The sequence below is a fragment of the Mandrillus leucophaeus genome, unplaced genomic scaffold (genome assembly GCF_000951045.1).
Source record: "Mandrillus leucophaeus isolate KB7577 unplaced genomic scaffold, Mleu.le_1.0 Scaffold1676, whole genome shotgun sequence".
Classification (NCBI taxonomy): domain Eukaryota; kingdom Metazoa; phylum Chordata; class Mammalia; order Primates; family Cercopithecidae; genus Mandrillus; species Mandrillus leucophaeus.
Genome location: NW_012101672.1, coordinates 128,118 through 151,005, shown reverse-complemented (window position 1 = coordinate 151,005; position 22,888 = coordinate 128,118). Strand labels below are relative to the sequence as shown.

General features: G+C 39.2%; 1 protein-coding gene across 4 annotated transcripts in view; it reads right to left on the bottom strand.

The window, feature by feature from the left end:
* Positions 1–22,888, bottom strand: part of ZC4H2 (zinc finger, C4H2 domain containing) — a 122,322-nt gene that overhangs the window by 50,275 nt on the left and 49,159 nt on the right. The window contains exon 1 of one of the 4 annotated variants that reach the window (XM_011976510.1): positions 13,154–13,345. The exons of 2 other annotated variants lie outside the window; for them this stretch is intronic. In XM_011976510.1, the coding sequence (XP_011831900.1) occupies positions 13,154–13,206 (53 nt within the window). In that variant the 5' untranslated portion in view covers positions 13,207–13,345. Of the gene's footprint in view, positions 1–13,153; positions 13,346–22,888 lie in introns of those variants that run through there. One more of the 4 variants, XM_011976513.1, reaches the window with a different exon arrangement.

Here is a 22,888-nt window from a genome sequence, read left to right as displayed (position 1 = left end):
TTCCTTGTGGCAGTGATTTAATGGATATGACACCAAAAGCACAGGCAACAAAAGCAACAATGACCAAGTAGGATCACATCAAATTAAAATGTTTCTGCATAGCAAAGAAAACAACAAACAGAGTAAAATGGCAACCTGCATAAAGGATGAAATATTTGCAAATCATATATCTGATAATGGATAAATTTGTATAAAATATAAGAAAATCCTACAAAATCAATAGCACAAAAACTATTAACCCGATTGAACATTGGGCAAAGGAGTTCCATAAACATTATTCCAAAGAACATAAAAATGGCCAACAGGTATAAAAAGAGATGTTCAATGTTGCTTATTATCAGGGAAATATAAATCAAAACTGTAATGAAATACCACCTTGCACTGGCTAGTATAGATATTATTTTTTAAAAAAGTATATTGCCAAAAATGACAAGAAATTGAAGCCCATGTTCATTGTTGGTGGGAATGCAAAATAGTACAGCCACTATGGAAAATAGTATGAATGTTACTCGAAAAAATAAAATACAACTACCATACGATCCAACACTCCTAATTCTAGGTATTTGTCCAAAAGAATTGAAATCAGGATCTCAAAGAGATATCTACACTTCCATGTTTATCACGGCATTATTTACAATAGCCAAGATACGAAAACAACCTAAATAAATGAATTAACAATGTAGTATATTTATGCAATGGAATATTATTAAGCATTAAAAAGAAGGAAGTCCTACAATATGAGATAACATGGACATAATCCTAAGTGAAATAAGCTAATCACAGAAGGAGAAATACTGCATGATTCCACTTATATGAGGTATTTAAAGTAGTTAAATTCATAGAAGCAGAGAGTAGAATGGCAGTTGCCAGGAATTGAAGGAGGGGGAAACGTAGAGCTGCTATTCAATATGTATAAAGTTTCAGTTGTGCAAGATGATAACTGCAAGAGATCTGCAGTACAACATTACGTTTCTATTTAACAATACTGTATTATAAATATAAAAATTTGTTGAGGGTAGATCTCAAGTTCTGTGTTCTTACCACAGTAAAATTAAATTAAATTAAACTAAAAATGCAGATAACTGAAGACCAAGAAGAAAGAGGAAGATAAAAATATTTGAAGAATAAATGGCCAAAACTCTTTCAAATTTGATTAAAGCTATACACTCACTGATCCAATAGATTCATCAAACTCCAAGCATAAAATCCATAAAGAACGTGACACCAAGCTATATCATAATCAAATTGCTCAAAACCAGTAAGCAGTCAGAAAAAAAGGACACATTACACAAAGAGTATCAAAGAATGATGGAAGCAAGATGACAGTGGTGTATCACTTTTAAAGTACTGACAAAATCCATGCCAATAAAGAATTATTTACCCAGGGAAAACTACTTTGAAAACAAAAGTAAAATGAGAACTTTTCACACAAGGAAAGATAAAATGCTATATCATCAACAAACCTGCACTACCATAAATGTTAAAGGGAGTCCTTCAAGCAAAAGGAAAATGATAGCAGAGGGAAATGTATCAAAACAAAGGAATACAGAGCACTGAAAATGGTAACTACATAGAAAAATATCATGATTATTTTCTTCCTTAATTAAGTCACTTAAAAATATAATCAACAGTTTAAACCAAAAAGTACAAAAATGTAATAGCACAGAGGCCAGAAAGGGAGAAATATAGTGTTGTATGCTTCTTACATTATATGTGCAGTATTATGAGCTCAATTGAAGGTAGGTTGTGATAAGTTAAGGATGTATATTATAAACTCTAAAGCAGTCACTGAAATAATAAAACAGCATTATAGCTAACAAGTCATAAAATAAGTTAAATGGAATCATAAAAATGCAATCTTGTATCTTGGATTAGATCCTAGAACAAAAATAGGACATTATTTCATTTCACACTGGTGAAATCTCACAAACTAATCTATAGATCCAACAAAATCTTATTAAAATCCCAGTATGGTTTTTGATAGAAATTGACAAGGGGAATCTAAAACTCATAGAAATTCAAAGTGCCTAGAATAGCCAAAATTATTTCTGAGGAAGAATAATGAAGTTGGAGAACTTACATGACCTGATTTCCATAATTATTAAAAAGATATTGTAATCAAATCAGCAAACTATTGGCATAAAGATACACAAATAAAGAAATGACGCAGATAGGTCAGAAATAAACCCGCAGATATAAGGACAAGTCTTTCAAACAAATGATAGTGAAACAACTGAACATCCAAATGCAAAAGAAAATCCTTAACCCATACCTTGCACCACACAAAAAATTTAAGTGAAAATGGATCACAGACCTAAACATGAAACCTAAAAATAAAAGTTCTGGAAGAAAATATAGGAGAAAATCTTTGTGAACATGACTTAGGCAAAGATTTCTCCTAAATGGCACAAGAACTCACAATCCATAAAACATACTGATAAATTGGATTTCTTCATCAACATCAAAATTTTCTGGCCGAGTGCGGTGTCTCACACCTATAATCACAACACTTTAGGAAGCCATGGCAGGAGGATCACTTGAGCCCAGGAGTTCATGACCAGCCTGGGCAACATAGTGAGACCCTGTCTCTACAAAATATTTAAGAAAAATTAGCCAGGCATGGTGGCACAAGCCTGTAGTCCAGTTACTGGGGAAGCTGAAGTGGGAGAACTTCTGGAGCCCAGGAAGTCAAGGCTTCAGTGAGCCGTGATGGCACTGCTCAACTCTAGCCTGGGTATACACACACACACACACACACACACACACACACATATATATACAAGTCTGTAATTCAAAAGACACTGTTAAGACAATGAAAAGATAAGTCCCAGACTGGGAGAACATGTTTGCAAATCAAGTTTCTGGTCAAAATGTGTTTACAGAAAATTTAAAGAATACTCAAAACTTACAATCAGTAACCAAACAGCCCAACTGAAAAATGAACAAAAAGTTTGTAGAGAAACTGGGACCCTCATACACTCCCTCTTGGGATGGAAACTAGGACATCCACTTTCAAAAACACTTGTATCTTAAAAAGTTATACATATACTTACAATATGAAACAGAAATCTCACTCCTGAGAATCTAAGCAGTAAAAATGAAAACATTTTTCCACACAAAGACTTGTATACAAATGTGCAGAGCAGCATTATTCATAAGAGCCAAAATGGTGGAAATAACTGAAATGCTCCTTAACATGTGATTGAACACCCAAAATGTGGGATATCCATGCAATGGGATACTATTTGTCAACAAGAAGGAATGAAATACTATTACATGTTGCAATGTGAATGAATCTCAAAAACAATAAACTAAGTGACTGAAGGCAGACCCAAAAGGCCACATTTGTATAACTATTTATATGCAGCATCAAGAAAAAGCCACTCGATATAGACAGAAAATATGTTACAGGTTTCCTGGGGCTGTGAATAAGAACAAAGATCAATTGAAACTGAACAAAGAGCCCATTTTGGAATGACGGAAATTTTCTAAAATATTATGGTGATGATTGCACAACTCTTTAAATTCATTAAAACATGCTGAATTGTACACTTGAAATGGATGTTTCCTATAGTATATAAAATACAACTCAAATTATTCTGTAATGACCTTTTACTGTACCCAGAATTAAATCTAAACCTACAACTCCCAGTAAACATAACTCCTAAGCACGCTCATATTTTCCCAGAAAAATATATGACTTGTCAAAAGGCTTACATAGAGGGAATGGATTTTTTTTAAGTTTGCTGATTAAGGCAGCCAGGAGAAATGAGAAGGAGCTTAATGGCTTAATAATAAATAAATAAATAAGTAATTTGTTGCATTTGAGGTAGATTGTCTTTACTATGCTCTTCAGGATTTGCATCTAATTCCCAGCCTTCCATTCTCTGTCCAGCAATTGAGAAGTTTGAGCTAAGCTTAAATCTAAATAAAAGGCCCTTCCTCTCTCTAATGTGCACTGAGTGTCATGCCAGTCACTGCTTAGATGTACTCACAATACCAAATTCACTCTTTACAAACTTCCATCAATCAAGCAGACTTAAAGATTATATTAAGCAAGCACCATTTATCCAGAAGTGTGCTGGTTCTTGTGGATGAATGATAAGATCCTTTCCTTCAAATAAAATAACTGATTGAGATCCAATATGGAAAATGGAACAAATCATAACTGTTATGGTTAAAGTGGAAGTGGGACCCCCAGAGTCATTAATCTGTCCTCGAATTCAACCATCACCTGACTCTATCACAGTGGCCCTTTATTACCCTCCCTAGAATTCCCTAGGCTATTTCAAAGTCACCCATGAAATCTATCCTCTTTATTTCAGAGGTGAATAAATAAAGGTCCAGGATGGGAAAGGGACTAGCACAAGGCACATAGTCATGGTTCTCTGAGTCCTCTAAAAAGTACAGATTTATGCATGAAGCAACTTGAAATCAGAGTATATACATGAGAGCTTTCTAGACAGTGGCACTATACCGTATTTCTCTCTTTAACCTCCACATCACCTATCATTCTGCTTTGGCCATAAGCGGGGCTCAATCATTACATTTGGAATGAAAACATACTGAATGCAAACAGGTGGTAAATCCAGGGGAGTGATTATAGCATCAGTAGCCTCAGAGAAGAAAAAACATTACCATGGGTGGCAAGGATTTCATTCATTTGGTTCACATTTATTAAGAATCTATAAGTGCCAGGAACTGAAAGCAGCCGTCTGTTAAGAAAGGCTTTATTTAATAATAGCTTTATTTAATAACAATAGCTATTATATTTGTGGTGCCTACTATGTTCCAGCAACTGTATTAGGCACTTTTTATGCTATCAAAATTTAATCTTCACAAGAACCATACCAGCAGGTATGTTTTGCTTCATTTTTACACATGAAGAATTTGAGGTTGAGAGAAGTAAAGTGACTTGCCCAAGAACACAAATTCAGGAAGTGGAAAATCCAGTGTTGTAAATCTGATCACCTTTCCATCACACCAAGGAATTTTCATCATATGATGGATTTAAAGTCATAAAAACCAGGCCAGTAGGGTGAATTCTTGTCCTGGCTCAGTCATCAATTTTCAGAGTGAAATAGTACACTTCATGGAATCTTTTGGCACCTTGGAAATTCTACCTGGAAAGTAAGACTCAGTGTAGCCTTGCATGGAATTGTTGGATGATTCAATGAGATGAAATCTGTGGAATGTTTGGCCCTACAAGTGAGGAAGGCATCCAGATCATTAAAGATGCAATTTTATATATAAAAATGTCCTAATGAGATTCTTCCAAGAGGTTAAAGCACAGCTAGTATGCCTAGTGAACCACAGGAAAACCACAGGGTTTTTAGGGTACTTTAGTGTTTCCACAGTCACCAGGATGACAGTCTTAGGTAACTTTTGGACCAGTATTCCTGAGCTCCTGTCCTAGTCTGTCTATTCTTCTGTAACACTATACCATGGACTGGGTAATTGGTAAAGAACAGAAATTTATTTCTCACAGGTCTGAAGGCTAGGAAGTTTAAGATCAATGTGCCAACAGATTTGGTGTCTGGTGAGGGGCTTGGTCTCTCCTTTAAAGATGGCACCTTGTTGCTGCATTTTCAGGAGGGAATGAATGTTTTGTCTTCATATGGTGGAATCACAGAAGTACAAAAAAGGGTCTAAACTCACTCCAAGTCATTTTCTAAGGCACTAATCCATTCTTAATGGCAGAGGCTTCATGACTTAATTACTTCCCGAAAGGTCTCTCCTCTTAATATCATCAAAATGGTAGGATTATGTTTCAACATATGACATTTGGGGTACATTCAAATCATAGCAGATTGCTAGGCCACAGGTTCTCCAGACAGACTCCTGAGCCAAGACTAAAACATTCAGCTGGATACCTTCTTTTCAATGATTTCTTTCTGGCAAATATGGAAGAGGACAGGTGCAAAGACGGAGAAGTTCTAGGGCCATGGATCATCCATTGCCAGGACAAACTTGGCAGGCTCATCTGTCACCCAGCTTCAGAGGTTATTCAGCCCCAGTGCTTACTCAAAAAGCAGGGTAGAACAGCTGGGACCTATAGGCCTCGAAGATGGGAAAATTAAGTGAAAAGATACTGTTTACTGGAGATTGATGGAAAAGTGCTAGTATTTGTTAATAAGTTGAGGGGATGATAAGAAGTGGACAATTCCAGATTATATTGTATAGGTATAACTGGCCAGGTCTTACTAATGCAGTTGTTCTCCACATGTAGTCCCTGCACCACCACCAGCAGCATTGCCTGGAAACTTGTTAGAAATGTAAATTCTCAGGCCCCACTCCAGATCTACTGAATCACAGACCCTGGAAATGGGGCTCAGCAATCAATGATTTAACAGCCCTTTAGGTGGAGCCTCCTGCATGGTCAAGTTTAATAACCACTATGCTAATGGTATGGATGGAGAGGGTCACATAAAAAGAGGAATAAAGAATGGCTTCCAGATTTCAGCATAGTGAGGCATTTACTGAGATGGGGAAGACTGGGAAAGAAAAATGTTTAGGGGTGGGGCTGGAGTTAAAGGCCTGTTCGAGATGCTAGTGATACATGCAAGGGTGTAAGTTAAATGGGCAGTTAGATATGTGAGTCTGGAACTCAAGGGAGAGATCAGAGCTATTGACTTTGATTAGAAGATCCTTCCAACGGGTCTAATTTATCGTAAGTGATGGGCTACCACAGGATAGCCCAACCCTGATTATGGCCCAGATCAGGTGCTCAGTAAATGCCACTGAATGAACACAAAGGAGCTAGCTTTTCCTACTTACTCCAGTCTGGTGAGAATATTGCCTAAGCACTAAGCATTTTTCCATGCAATATTTATTTGCTCAACTGGAAACAAAGCTACTGTCAGCAAAGTAGGTTTCTTATAACAGTTCATTCTGAAAACTTTCTCACATCTCAATACCAAATGCCAATAACTTTTCACTCTCTCTCCTCTGGCCAGCATTGTTTGGCTTAACTTGCCCATCCACAAGTCCCAGAGGTTCCAGTTATCCTGTGCCTTGCTCTTGAGTAAGCACTGGTTCTGAGTCAATGCCCAAGCCAGGTAACAGAGGAGCCTACCGAGGCTGCCACAGTAATGGTGGAAGGAAGGGAAGAAGGGAAGAAGGGAGGAAGAGAGGAAGGGAGGAAGGGAGGGAGGGTGAGAGGAAGGAAGGAAGGAAGGAAGGAAGGAAGGAAGGAAGGAAGGAAGGAAGGAAGGAACATATGAATTCAAAATTGCATCATTAGATGTGATAACTTGAGTGCTATAATAAATCTCCCTGTGGAGACTGTGGTGGGGGTATTGTAATTCATTTTAACTGGGGAACTTGAGAAGGTTTTGGAGAAGATGAGGCATTTCATATAGGTCTTCCTTGAAAAATGAGTAGGACTTAGATGCTTGGAATGGGAGAGTGGCATTCTAGAATGAGGAATCTGCAGACGCAGAGGTCTGGCGGAATGAAAATATATAAAACAGTTAGAACTTCTATATGGCTAAAGGATAGGGTGAATAAAAAGCAGTAGTAGCAGATAAGGTCAGAATGGTGGGTATGGGACAGATTTCTGGGGAGGCAGCATGAATGCCATGGAAACACTGATAGGCAAATGTGTGTTCAACAGAGACACAGTAAGAAATGACGTAAGTGAGAAATGAATTTCACCTCATGACACAATACACACATACACATATTTAAAACTAAACAAAACCTTCCCCAAAGTATACCTACTTCTTCATATGCAATGTAAGTTGATAATTTCCTTTTTAGTTTAAAAAAAGGTTTTTTTAAAAGTGCTACTAGGGACCAACCAAATTATTTTTATGAGGTAATAATGGGACGCAGCCTGTATTTTTCAAAAAGATTATCATACATAATGAAAAGTTAGTGAAGATGTTTGAGAAATAAAATAACACCCATGCTTTAGGAAGGTAGTTCTCATAGCTTCCTATGTGGATGACATTGCAGATACAGCAGAGACTGTATACAGGGAAGTAATTCTTCAGATGGAAATGGATACTGCATTACAAATATCCATGCCAGTTATAATGAAGGCTTGAAATGGAGCAGTAAACTGGGAGGTGGAGAGTGGGGCAGGTATTGAGTAAGATATTCAGGATAGAAATAGTAGAATTTGCTAAGTGATTGCAGGTGAGTCATTAAAGAGAAATAGGAGTCAACATTGACTTTCAGATTGCCATCTGAGGTAACTGTGCAGGAAATGGTGGCATTAAACCAAAGGTTTAGGGGGAGGAGCTTGATTGCTGTAGGAAGTAATGTAGATATAAATCTGAGAGTTATCTGTGAAACTTCCAGGCGGACAAGCCCACTAGGCTGTCATATGTGTGGGCTAAAGCATGAATGTGGGTGGGGTATACAGGTTGGAGATTTGGAAGATAATATTTGAAGCCATAGAAGTACAGGAATTTACTCAAAAGAGTGTGTAGAAAGAAAAAAAGAAAAGAAGGACCCAGTTGAGAAACATTCATTTAAGAGTATCTACTTAACACAACATCTCCTTCCAAAATGGTTTTTCTTTTTTTCAAGTGAGGAAAGCTCTTTGTGTATGGATATGTGTACATCAGGGTGTGAGTGTATGCAATACACATGAATGGATGGCATGTGCATTTTAAGGAAATATTGTTATGTACTTGGGGAGCTGGTGTAGGGCTCTGGTCCATTTAATGGTGCCTGTACTCACTGTCTCTGTTTTATTACTGTTATCCCCCCTTTCCCTCTTTTCTATCATCCTTCTTTTGTTCCATTCTTGTCTCTCTTCTTCCACTTATCTACATGCTCCTTCATCACCATTTAAAAGTCCAAGGAAAACATGGGCAAAATAGATTAGTTTGGGTTTTGGGGGCTGAGGTTGGGAACATAATGTGGGACTGTGATTGGGATTGGGCTGAAAGACAGGGGTGGGCATGTGTTCAGAGTTAGAAGCAGAAAATGGTCTGTGGTGGGAGAATCCACTTCTGATGTTTTTCCCACTGCAAATTCTGCCATTGGTGTGAGTGCTGAGTATTAATGTGTACATTTCTGGGCTCGTGTCTGAATGTGTGTAAGGCTCTTAGCTTGACTTCAATAGGTCATTAGATGATGCTGCCGTCATCATTCCTGCTTCTGTCCAGCAAACATTATTTTTTTTTAACAGAAATATGCTGCCATGCTTATACTTCAGGAGATTTAGGATTAGAGCAGTTAGGAAGGAAGAAAGGAAGATACGTATCAATTCAAAATTGCTGGGATAACCATTAGATGGGATAACTTGAGTGCTATAATAAATCTCCCTGTGGAGACTGTGGTAGGGGTATTGCAATTCATTTTAACTGGGGAACTTGAGAAGGTTTTGGAGAAGATGAGGCATTTCATATAGGTCGTATAGGTCATATTCACAGTGAATATGAATAATGGTTAATCAGATAATTAGCATTTGTAAGGGCAGTTAATAACATTGAAATGCATATGCCATGCGAATAGGAGGATATATTATTTTTTCTTTCCTAGCTGTGTAACCATGGGAAGGTTGCCTAACCTATCTGATCCTCAATGTCCTTATCCATAAAATGGGGGTAATAATTCCTATCCCAGATTTTCTTTGGGAAGACTAAAGAGTAAATGAGCCAGGAGCTTTGAAATTAAAAAGTGCTTGACAAATGTTAGTTCCTTTCTTCAGTTTCTTTGACTCTTTTCTCCTTCCTTCTTTCTACCTCCCATACATGTTTACCTGTCCATATGTGAACGTGAAGTACATGTTTATAGTACTTTCTCCACTTTAAATTCTTAAACCAAGTGGCTTAACCTTTGTATATTACTGTAAAATTGTCAAAAGCAGGTTAATTTAAGTCCCTTTTGGAACACACACATTTATTTTTCATTAAGTAATATCCATCTCTGTCCCTAGGAATTTTCTTTGCTCTGAAGTCTGTATTATTTGATATTAAGATGGCCATTCCTGCTTTATTTTGATTAATGTTTGCATGGTATTTAGACCATTTGTTGTGAACATAATTATTGATACATTAAGGCTATGTCTGCCTTTTTATTTTTTGTTTTCTGTTCTCTGTAATTTCAGTTTCTCCATTTTCTTTGCCCTGCCTTCCTGTGGGTGACGAGCATTTTTAAAAAATTCATATTGATTTATTTATAATGTTTTGAGTACATTTCTTTGTATAGCATTTTCAGTGTTTTCTCTCAATAATATATTATATATACATAACTTATTTAATAATCTTCTGACTTCACCACTTTACATGCTTGAATGAAGTGTAGAAGCATGTCCTCCCCTTTACATCTCTTTACATTCCCCAGTTTACAATATAAATGTGTTAAATATTTCCTCTACATATGCTGAGACCACATTAGATAACATTATAAATTTAGCTTCAATTATCAAACATAAGAAATTTCAAGAGGAAAGAGAAAGTCTGCTGTATTAACCATGTTTTTGCTTACTGTTTATTGTTTCTTTTCTGTTTTCAGAGCTTACTATCATCTTTTTTTAGGGTATATCTAAATTTCCTTAGTCTTTCTTCATTGGAGAATGTCTTGATTATCCATTCAGTACTGAAGGATATTATTATTGGACATAGATTTCTGGGTTGTCACTTCTTTTCCTTCAGCATTTAAAAAATGCTAGGGCATCATCAGTTTCTGATGATAAATCTGTCATTCTAAAGTTTTTTTTCCTTTGTAGAATTGTTTCTCTTCAGCTGCTTTGAAGAAGTTTCCTTTTTCTTTCATTTTTCAGAGGTTGATTACAATGTATCCTGGAGTGTATTTCTTTGTGTTGATTATGTTGGTGTTTGCTCCTCTTCTTGAATCTAAATGTTTATGTCTTTTGCAAATTTGGCAAGTTTTTAGTCATTATTTTTCCCGATACTTTTCCAATCCTGCCCTCTTTCTCCGGGGAATCTGTTGGCATAAATGTTAAAGCTTTTGTTATAGTTCCACAGTGATTTCTACTGTTTTATATTTGTAAGCTATTTTTTTCCCTCCGTCTTCTCCACCTTACTGTTGAACCTATCCATTGGGTTTTTTTGGGGTTTTTATGTTACTGTATTTTTCAGTTCTAAAAATGTCACTTTGTTCTTCTTTATGTTTTATATTTCTTTGTTGAGACTTTCTATTTATTTTCTGAGATTTTCTACATTATCATTTGTTTCAAGTGTATTGTAACTGCTCACTGAAATGTTTTTATGACAGGTGCTTTAAGATCCTTATCAGATAATTCTAACATGGGTGTCATCTCAGTATTGGCATCTGTTTATTTTCTTTTCTCATTCAAGTGGATATCTTAGTATGGAAAGTGATTTTTTGATTAAAAGTTGGATACTCTGGATCTTATTTAAATCTTTTGTTTTAGCAGTTGTCTAACACTCTCCTGGATGGAAGAGGGATGGCAGAAGTCCAGTTTCTCCACTGTCTCTTGACATCCAGATTGGGGAGGGGCTGTTTGTTACTGCTGGTTAGAGGTGCAAGTTTGGCCTTTTCTCTGGGCCTATGCTGATTCCATCCTAGCTGGTTGAGGTAGAAACTCCTAGTTACCACTGGTAAGGGTAGAAGTTATGGTTCTCCATGTGGTCTTCACTGGGAAAGGTCTATTTTCACTGGGGATTAAAGTCCTTGCTCACAACTGGTCCTTTTCTGGGCATGGGGTGGTGGTTCCTTTGAAGCTTGGTGAGAGTGGAAGTCTAGGCTCTCCATTTGCAAGCCTAAGCTTCTGACTAGCTGCATTGTTATTATGACAGCTGGCATTCTACTGTACCAAGGTGTCACATTTTCTAGCTAACTTCTGATGCTTTTGCAAAAAAAAAAAAAAAAAAAAAAAAAAAATTGCAACATATTCCTTTCTCCTTTCCAGACTTTGCCTAGGACATAGTGGGAAAAGGAATACCTTTGCAGGCAGACCAACAAAATGTGGCACTTTCAAGCTGGGTGGCTGTGGGAAAATCACTCAAATTCTCTGGGCCTCTATTTCCCCAGCTGTAAAGGAGGAGTAGGAAGCTCACAGGACTCTTGCTGAATGAGCAAAATTAGGTCAAAGGGTCTGGCACACAGGGGCGGGAGGGGGCTCAATAAATGATAGTTCCCTTCCTTCACCTCTCCTGTAGAAAGAGAGATGCAACCCCCCAAGAAGAAGAAGAAACCAAGGTGTTTTACCTACCACCACTAATCACCACATGTAGGTCTCATCCAGCACTCTAAGGGTTAAATCTCATGCCCAAAGTCTTATTTCTTAAAGAGACACACTTGACATCTTCCACCTTGGGTTCTCAGAAAACACTTCAGGGAGACAGCTTGACCCAGGTCACTCTCAGAGTGAGAGCAAAAGCCAAAGCAGGGGCTCACGCTGAGAAGGGGAGGTGAAGACAGACCTTGTGCCAGCCCACACAGCCCGGCGCTATTGTGTTCTGAGCAAGGACAATATCATCGCTTTGCCAAAAGCTGCTCCAGAAGCAACCGGGTGGCGGACTCCACTTCGGCAACTCCCATTTTGCCAGCCTGCCTGTCACCTCCAGCTCCTCAGAGCAGCTGTCGCGATCCCACCATCAGCGCAGCGACCGCGTCCCCAATCCCCATTGCTCCCATCCCCCTCCCAAGCGCGGGATAGGAAGGAAGAAAGTGGCGAGTGAGTGAAAGGAAAACGAGCGCGCGCCATTCTCCCAGCTCCACCCGCTGAGATTCCTCTGCAACCCCCACTTGGCAGCCCCTGGCAGCAGCCACCAGCCCTGATGCGCTAGACTTGGCTCTCAAAAGCCTTTCCCAAACTCCAGGTTCTCAAGTTGAACAAGAGACTGGAAAAAAATCTCGACTCCTAAAGAGCAAGGAGCCAAAGACACCTTGGGGCACACAAGTACTTTTTAAAAACGTGACCATGAATGCAGAGTCCTGACCCCCACCTCGAAAAATAAAACTGTCTTGGGACCAGCCCTGTGTTTCTTCCTCTTTGCTTTCTCAGCCACATCTGGCAAGAGGTCTCTCTCTCTCTCAACTCTCCTCAACGCCCCTCCCATCCTCACCTCTCCTGCAAGTCTGTGGTGAATGGGCCCCTTTCCAGCTCCCCAGACAAGCAGCCCAACAATAGATAATTAGCCCTCTCCTGCAAGGAAGGGTTGGTTGGAGGGGGGCGGGGGGTTGAGGGGGACAACGTGCCACTTACCTGATCTCTTTAATGCTTTCCAATTTGCACATGATTTCTTGCTCATCTGCCATACTTTTCACTGTCAATTTCACGTCCCGAGAGATGTACAAATACACCAGCCAAAGGATACAATAGACACAATGTAGCCACCTCCTCCGGGCTTGGGGCTCTGAGCCTGTGCGGTAGGGGCTTGGAGAGGCCTGGGAGCTGTAGTCCACAGCTTCAGGGCCAGCCAGGCAGCCCGGGGGCCTGTAAGACTACAACTCCCAGAAGGCCAAGCGAGACATGCCTGTTTCCCTTCCTGCAGCCGCACTTTAAATCAATTTGTTATAGATAATTATGTCAAAGGTTGTGAAGAGTGCAAAGGAATGGGGATATTCATCTGGCCCGTGTGTGGGAAAATGGGGAAAAAAAAACTCCTGAAGGCCATTGGAGAGATGAGAGACGTACCCATTCGCTCCCCTTCGGGGGTCCTTGCACCTACTCACCCGCAAAAGATTAGCGGTAGTTGCTAATTATGCCTTGGGGATGGAAACAAAGCCTGCAGGGAAAGTAGCTTCGGAGATGTTGAATGTGCTAGCTGCTGCCTGGGGACCAGTAACTTTGGCATTCAAATTAGGGTGGGGCTGGGGTGGGGAAGAGGAGGATGGGAGGAGGAAGATGCTGCAAAAGCTGGGGGAAAGGAGAGTGGGGAGGAGAACCTTGTTACTTCCAGCTACCCGTTCAACAAACAATTACTTAAGCTCGGACTTTGTCAGTCAATGGAAGAAGTACTGTAGGAGTCACTGGGCGAGGCAGATAAATAAAAGCAAATCCTTGCCTTTGAGGAACAGAAGAGGCTGAAAATTTACCTATTAATTACAGTACAGTGTGGTGTCAAACAAAATACAGGAATAGATAAGGTGTAACCTGTGCAGAGAAGATGTAAATAGGTCTCAAGAGTGACTAACGATTTGTCAGACCATAGAGGAGAATAGGCTTTCCAGGTGAGAATACAATAGAGAGAGAAAGGAAAGGATGAGTGGTTCAGGGTGCCTGAAATATAGGGTTCTTATATGAGGTGTAGAGGTGGAAAAAAGAAATGGGAGATGTAGTATTTAGAAAAGGCAGGTAGGAGCCAGACTATGAAATATGTTAAATGTCAGACTAAAGGGTTTGGACTTAATCCTATAGGCAGACATTTATCTAATAAACTTTTAAATTTATTTAATTTATTTATTTATTTATTTATTTATTTATTTGACAGTCTCACTCTGTCGCCCAAGCTGGAGTGTAGTGGCACAGATCTCAGCCCACTACAACCTCCTTCTCCTGGGTTCAAGCAATTCTCTGACCTCAGTCTCCCAAATAGCTGGGATTACAGGTGCCCATCCACCATGCCCAGATAATTTTTGTGTTTCTTAGTAGAGATGGAATTTCATCATGTTGGCCAGACAGGTCTTGAACTCCTGAGCTCAAGTGATCCACCTGCCTCAGCCTCCCAAAGTGCTGGGATTACAGCCATGAACCACCACGCCTGACCCTAATAAGCATTTTTTAAGTGCTTACTCTGCACCAAATAATGTTTAATTATTGTATGTTTCAACGCACGGTAGTGATAAGGTTGGAGGAATATTTTAGGGAGAGACTCTGGAAGCAAAGTAGAGAATGATTAGAGGACATGAGACCAGGTAAGAGGCAGTTACTCAGAGTGCACAAATAGGCCTAGAGAGCTGGACTTCGGACAAAAGGAAGATGGTTACTCACTCCCAACTAAAGGTGAGTCAGAACTCTCCCTGAGTTTGTCCTTTCTTTTACTGAGCTTCAGTTTCCTCATCTGAAAAATGTACCTAGTGAGCCCACCTCAGAGGCTTGTTGTGAGGCCTCTATGAGATCATTCCCATGATCATGCTGAATACAGGGCTTGGTATATTGTAGGAGCTTGAGAAGTTTGTGGAACATGAATCTCATGTCATTCTGGATGTCCACAGTGATTTTAAGCATTCTCCAGGGAAGAAATTAAAGCCCTTCTCTTCTTTGGATCAAAGATGTAATAACTTTCTTAACTATAAAATTCTCCCTAGTGTCTACATTTTCCTATCATCTTGAAGGTTGCTACCTTGTAGAGCCACTAGTTGGTATTTAAAGAACACTGAGTTGGTTAGTCACAAACCCTGTGGATCCAGAGCCAAGAACTGGCCCCAGCTCTGTCTCATAAGGGGAGGAGGTAAATGACAAGCCTGTGTAAGTGCCTAGCATATACTGGCTACTGTGCTGAGTCTGATATGTACAACCTATCATTTTATCCTCACAACCAATATGAAGGGGGCAAGTAGATTCATCCCCTTTTAGAAGGAAGAAAACTGACTCAGATAGGGAAAGTTGTTTTGCCAAGGCCACACAATAAGTTATGAAGCTAGAGCCTGTGCCCACTTTGGACCAAGTTACTTGCAGATTAATGAAGATAGCATGTCTGGAAAAAAAAAATATAGCAACCAAAAGTAAAATGGGGTCCTGAGTGTACGTATCTATGTCAAACATAAAGTGGTTTATAATGCGTTAATGCTGGCTTGGGGAGAAGTGGAGGGTTTGTAAGGGATGTGTGGGAAGCAATTTATGAACCGTCTTTGAGATTTTAAATCTAATGTCTCTCTTTTTTTCCACTATCCCCTTCACCCAAAGAATCCTTACCACTGACTATGTTCACACGTCTGGTAAAAGTCTGGATGTGGCTACGTATCTGTTTCAATTAAATATGTTAATGGGTTTAGAGTCTGATTTGGTAATAATTTGGGAACTATCTTGTCTTTCAAGTCTCACAGAAATCCTAGTTTATAGATGAGGAAACTGAGACCAAGAGAGGCAAAGGACTTGTCTGACGTCACCCAACTTGGCTGAAACAGAACCAAGACTCCTGACTCAAGGGCCTGTGCTCTTCCTATGGCCCCACGCGGCCTGTATGAAGCTGCTACTGCTACCATGGGGCCTGAATGCCTCTGTTACTTTTCAGCCAGAAGGTACACTCCAATATAGGGTGTCTGCAGAGGGCCAAGCATGTCCCATGCTTCCAATCTATGGACATTAAAGGAAGATAACAGTTAATCTAACAGAAGAGGCTGTGGGAAAACCTGGAGCTTGGAAGAAGGCTTGTGCTATTTGTAACAATTAAAATGTCCAAATACAGAAAGAGTAATATGCCTCTTAGCTTCTGTTGGTTTGCTTTTGGCTCCTTGACCTCTTTGAGAACAGATGTTTCACCTGTTCCTTGCTGAGTTTTAAGAATCCAGGCTAGCAATGAAAGGAAGGAAAATATTGTAGAGAAAGTATGGGGAAGAGAAGGAAACCATAGCCTTCTGCCCCTTCTTCTGAAGCAGCACTTAAAACAGTATCTGCAAGCCAAGGTGGTGGCTTTTCCATAGTAAGTATTCAGTAGCTCTCAATTGATGAGAAGTTTGCAATGGCTGAAACAATATTTAAGATACGGGCTAGCAGTGAGTTCTAATGCATGATTTTATTAGAAGAACTGATTGATTTGAGGGGGTAGAAATAAAAAAAAATTCTTAGTTTTATCAGGGCCAACATTATTCTTATTGCTAAGAAACAAGTAAGTCAGGCAGGGTATGTTGGGGTTAATACCATTAAAATGCAAGAAATTAGCAAAAAGGAAGTCAGTCAGTCTCTTGTTAACATGATCATACTTTCAGGGAATAGATCAAGACTTTAAAAATGGAGGCCAGAATATTGAATTCACAGATCTTTCTTTGTACTTCAACAGTGAACTGAACTAAGAGGAGGCAGAGATGCAACAACATCCTTGGTCCCAAATTGCCTTTCAAAAAGTAGTGCAAATTACTTATTAAATTTCTCATTATATTTCTTAATCAGCATTTCTAAGAGAAAAAAATGAGCCAAAAGTTTTCAGCCCAAAAATGTTTATTGTATACTTATGATGTGTCAAGAACCATCAAGGTTTCAGTGAAGATTTCATAGCAGATATGACAGACATGGGCCTTGCCCTTACCAAGCTTACCATTTAGTGAGAGACCAGCTATTACAAAGATCATGCATACATATATAGCTATATCTAGCAACCAGGGCTTGAAATAAGTCTAGGTTCTGTGAGCACACACATAAGGGGAGAACCAACTTAGTCCTGAGAAGTGAGCAAGGAGTCAGGGAAAAGCTTCCGGAACAAAATTAGGCAGGAAGGGAGAGGAAGGGAGGGAAATAGCAGGAGGCATCGAGGATTAATTCATGCAAACAGCTAACAAATATTTACTGAACACTTACTACATGCCAGGCACTCTCCTAGGTTCCAGGGATATATAGTGCTTTGCAGGTATTAAGTTAGTTTAATCCTTGCAAAAATTTCACAGGAAATATATATTATTATCATCCTTATTTTACAGAAGAGGAAGTTGAGGCACAGAGAAGTTAAGTAACTTGCCCAGAGTAACACAGTTAGTAAGTGGCAGAATTGAGATTCAAATTTAGAGAGTCTGCCTCCAGAAGCCATGCTCTCACTTACTGTGTTCTATTAGTTACCCAGGATCTCAGTTCTCAGGAAGTTTACATTCTAGTACGAGGAGCCAGACAATAATGACAGAAAAGAAAAAGAAATAAACATAATAATATTAGGGGGAGATAAGCCCATGAAACACTAATTGAGGATAATAGGAGAGAATAGTGGCAGGAGGGGGAATGTTTTAGTTAGGATGTTCAGGGAAGCCTGCTGTTCAGAGATGACATTGTAGTGGAAACGTAAGGAGTTCGCCATACAATGATCTGGAGGAAGAGTACTCCAGGCAGAAGGAATAGCCAGTGCAACGGTCCTGAGTCAGAAAATGCTTAGCCTATGAAAAAAAAGTAGGTAGGGCTCTGGCTGATTAAGGGGAGCAGAAGTAGACTGAGGAGACAGTTTATGTCATTGAACTTTTATTCTAAAAACAGGGTATTGTAAACTATGGTGATGAGTTTGGATTTTATTCTAATTACAATAGGCAGATATTGAGGGTTTTAAGCAGGGGAGCAACATGATCTAGTTTTTAAACATCACTGACTGCTGTGAGAACAGATTTTATTGGGGCAAAAGTGGAAGTAGGAAAACCAGTGGGAAAACTATTACAGTTGTCCAGGAAAGAAATGATGGTGGCTTGAATTACAGTAGTAATAATAGATATGAAGAAAAATGGACTGATTGTAAACATATTATTGGGCACAGAAGTGATATGATTGGCTCATGGATGGGATGAAGAGGTACGGAGGGAAAGATAAGGCATCTAAAATGACTCCTGGATTTTTGGCTTCAGTAATAAGGTCAGTGCCATTGACTGAGACAGGAAAGACTGGAAGAGAACCATACGATGTTAGGGCTGGAAGGCACTCATGTGGTATATGGAAAAACTGAAGAACAGAAATGGTAATTGACCTCCCTAGGTTAGGGAATTAGGAGCTGAGATAGGTAATCTCATTCTTCACACTCTCTCAGAAAATTTTCATGTTCTCCATCACTTCAGCCCTTCAGCTAGGGTGTTGAGGGGTGTGTTTGAAGCCTTAACTTTGAAGATTCCCCTAGGAGATGGGACTTGTGGATGATTAGCTAGAATTTGTATCTGCCTACATAGACTGTGCTAGGTGTTCTCAGGCAATGTTTCAGCTGAGATTCTTGCTGTTTTTGATGGCTTTATGTCATTGAACTTTCACTCCTGTATTCTTTCTCACCTACCCAATGTCACTGACCTAGATCCCCCAAATGCAAATTTCAGGGAACAAAGATCTGGCAGTGGGAGTAGGGGTGTCCCACTTTTTCCCTTTCCAAGTCTGAAAAACCCTAGTGTAAAAAATCCTATTATAAAAGCAGTCTAGTGTACATCTACTGCATTTTCTTAGTAAACTTTCATCCACACCCTCCCCCTTCTTCAATTCCCACCTCTTTGAGAGTGACTAAAACTGACTGTCTAGCTCCAATGACCTTCCATTTCTAACAGCCTCCTTTATATCACCAGAACTAAGTATGGGATTGAGTTTCCCAAAGGACTGAGTCTTACCAGGTTCCCTGCACATCTTTCCCAGGCTGGGGTACTTTAGAACTATTCACAGGGCCCTTGTCCCCCTCATAGAGCTGTTTAATGATTAAATGAAAATAGATAAGGTATGAGAAAGCACCTAGCACGTTGATTGAAATATAATGGGCATTCAGTACAGGTCAATATCCCTCATCCTTCTCATCACTTCCCCTAATTCTCAGAGTCATTTTGAGAATCCAAATTTGGAGATAATTCAGTGAATAGAAACAGGAGAGGACCATGAAAAACTACAAATAAGTTGTCTTGATTTAAGCTTGAGAAGATAATGATACAGGCTTCATTTAAAGATCTCAAAATGGACAGGGCAGCATTTGATGTGAAGGTTGTAGCCATTATTTCCCCTGAGTCTGGGGCAAAAATGGTTTCAATTATAGTAGAGGCTTTAGAGGGATGATAACTTGTAAAGCCACAATGACAGATAAGCAACCCCAAGGAAAAGATGGACAGGTTCAACTGTATAAAAATGTACAATGAAAAGTGACACTCATAAAATAAAAATGAAACAGACTGGGAAAGTAAAAATAACTCATAAATCTTAGTATTACCCCACCCAGGGGTTGGTTGCATTGTAAACAATAGAACAAACCTTATGCCTATGAATGAAACATCTGGCATCTGCAAGTAAATGGATTGGGAGAGGAGTGGGAAGGCAGATGTTCTCTCCTGGGCCTTCAAAATCCCCTTGCATATATCACATATAATTTCCCAGCCTGACTTCCCACATAGCGCTTCCTTTCCTAGCACAGGTGGCAGTATGCATAGTGGTGAGGCACCCAGACTCTTCAGTCAGGCTGCCTGAGTTCACCTCTGGTCTCTACTGTTTTTAGCTAACTGACTCAAGGGCAAATAACTTCCCCTCTATGGGTTTTGGTCTTGTCATATGGAAAATGGAAATGATAGTAATTGTGACTAACTCTTAGGGTTGTAATTAAATTAATATATGTAACTGGCTAAAACAGCATAATAAATACTATAAAAGTGTCTGCTATTATTAAGATGGATATTCTTCAATAAACTTTCTTGTTACCTCCTTGTTTTCCATCATTGGCAGCCTAGCTACCCTACCAGACAGGTTCCCATTATCCTCTAAATCACAAGACTTGAAAAGGATTGTGCTTATCTACTTGGAAATGAAAATACCAAATAAATGCATCATAGATATGGCCAATCTGTCATAAAATTGAGGATATAACAAATTTAAACATCTGACATTATTTAAAAATAGAAAAATCATGTTCCCAGTCCTATAAAATGATCATAAATTTACTATATACACTGATTACATAATCTACTCTTCCAATTAATAAGATAAATCATATATAGTATATGTTAGTACATAAAAAATATATCTCAACTTACATCATAAACTGGATCAAAAAACAACATGCGGCTCTACTGAATACTATTCAAACATTTAAGTTAAAAAAGTTTTGTCTTCTAAAAATTTAGATAAGCTTTTTGGGGAATAATTTGAATGATTTTGGGTTTCTTGAGGGAAAAAGAGTAATTGAAGAAACAAAGGAATTTAAGGAATTTCTTCCTGACCCAACATTTCACTTCAACATGTTTATTAGTACCCTCCTTGTTTTCTTTGTTGAAATTTTAGATTCAGGGGGTATATGTGCTTGTTTGTTACATGGATATTGTATGCATAATGGTGGGAGTTGAGCTTCTAGAATACCCATCACCAAAATATTGGACATTGTACCCAGTAGGTAATTTTTCAACCTGCACCTCCCTCCCATCCTCCATGGTTTTTGAGTCTCCAGAGTCTATTTTCTCCACCTTTATGTCCATGTATACCCTTTGTTTAGCTTCCACTCAAGTGAGAACATGTGATATTCTATTTTCTACTCCTGTCACTTAGGATAATGTAATCACCCAATGGTTTCATCTTGATCACTGCCCAGAAAAGGCAATGCATTAAGAACAGAAGGTTTTCGCAATAGAAAAAGAGTTCAATAAATGCAAAGCCAGCTAAACAAGAGGACAGGAGTTTATTATCACTCAAATCAGCCTCTGTAAAAATTTAGAGGCTAGGGATTTTTAAGAACAGTTTGGTGGGCAGAGGGCTAGGGAATGGGGAATGCTGTTTGGTTGGATTAAGGATGAACTCACAGGGAGTCAAAGCTTGTTTTCTTGCACTGAGTCAGTTCCTGGGAGTAGGGACACAAGAGCAGATGAGCCAGTTTACTTGTCTGGGTGGCCCAGCTGGTCCATCAGAATGCAGGGTCTGAAAAATACCTCAAACACCAATCCGAGGTTTTACAATAGTGATGTTATCTATAGGAGCAACTGGGGAGGCTAGCAATCTTGTGACCACTGGCTGCATGAATCCTGAGCCATTATTTCTTATCTTGTGGCTACTTTGTTAGTTTTACAAAAGAGGCCTGATCCCCAAGCAAGAAGGGGATTTGTTTTGGGAAGGGGCTGTTCCCATCTTTGTTTGCTAAACTACAAACTAAATTCCTCCCACAGTTAGCTTGGCATATGCCCAGGCATGGGCAAGGGCAACTTGGAGGTTAGAAGCAAGATGGAGTTGGCAGTTAGGTCAGATTTCTTTCACTGTTAGAGTTTTCATATGTCAGATTTTCCTCACTGTCACAATGTTCACAAAGCTGGTTTCAATAATGGCCTCCAACTCCATCCATGTTGCTGCAAAGAACATGATTTTGTTCTTTTTATGGCTACATAGTATTCCGCGGTGCATATACACCACATTTTCTTTATCCAATCAACTGTTGGTAGACACTTAGGCTGGTTCCATGACTTTGCTGTTGTAAATAGTGCTGCAATAAACATACGAGTACAGGGATCTTTTTTGTTATAATGACTTCTTTTCCTTTGGATAGATACCCAATAGTGGGACTGCTTGGTTGAATGGTAGTTCTGTTTTTAGTTCTTCAAGATATAGTCATACTGTTTTCCATACAGGTTGAACTAATTTACATTCTCATCAACAGTGTACAACCGTTCCCTTTTTTCTAACATCTGTTGTTTTTTGACTTTTTATTAAAAGTCATCTTGACTGATATAAGATAGTATCTCAGAGTAGTTTTAATTTGCATTTCTCCAATTATTTCTGATGTTGAAAATTTCTTCGTATGCTTGTTTGCTGTTTGTATGTCTTCTTTTGAGAAGACATGCCCTTTGCCTGCTGTCCTAGGGGCTGGAGATCCAGAGAAATAAGAACAGTTCCTGCTTTGAGGATGCTCATAGCTTATTTGGAGATGGGCCAGTAAATAAGTAATGACAATACAATGTGAGCTGTGTTATAATGGAGGAGTGAATAGTAAACTCTGGGATAATGTAAGAGGGATTAAGAAACTCTACCAGGGATAATCTGAGAGGGTTTCCCAGACAGGTGTTTTCAGAACTAGATCTGTGGCAGGCATCATTAGAAACCTTGAATCAATTTTCCTATGGCAAGCAGAGGCATGCTGGTTGCTAGAGCACACTCCTCTAAGCCATCACATTTTCAGTAGAGGCTAACTGAACATTTCTCCTCTTGACCCTCTTACTTCCTCAGCTTATTTAGCCCTATAAATGTTAGTGGGCATCAAAGCTGGAAAGGCCTCTCAGAAGACAGCTATATCCATGGTTTTCAAACTGGGTTTGGCAGAACCCTAAGATTTTAGAGTGAAGGGAAGCCACCCCTACTCCTTTTTAAACTAGAACTTAATTGGTA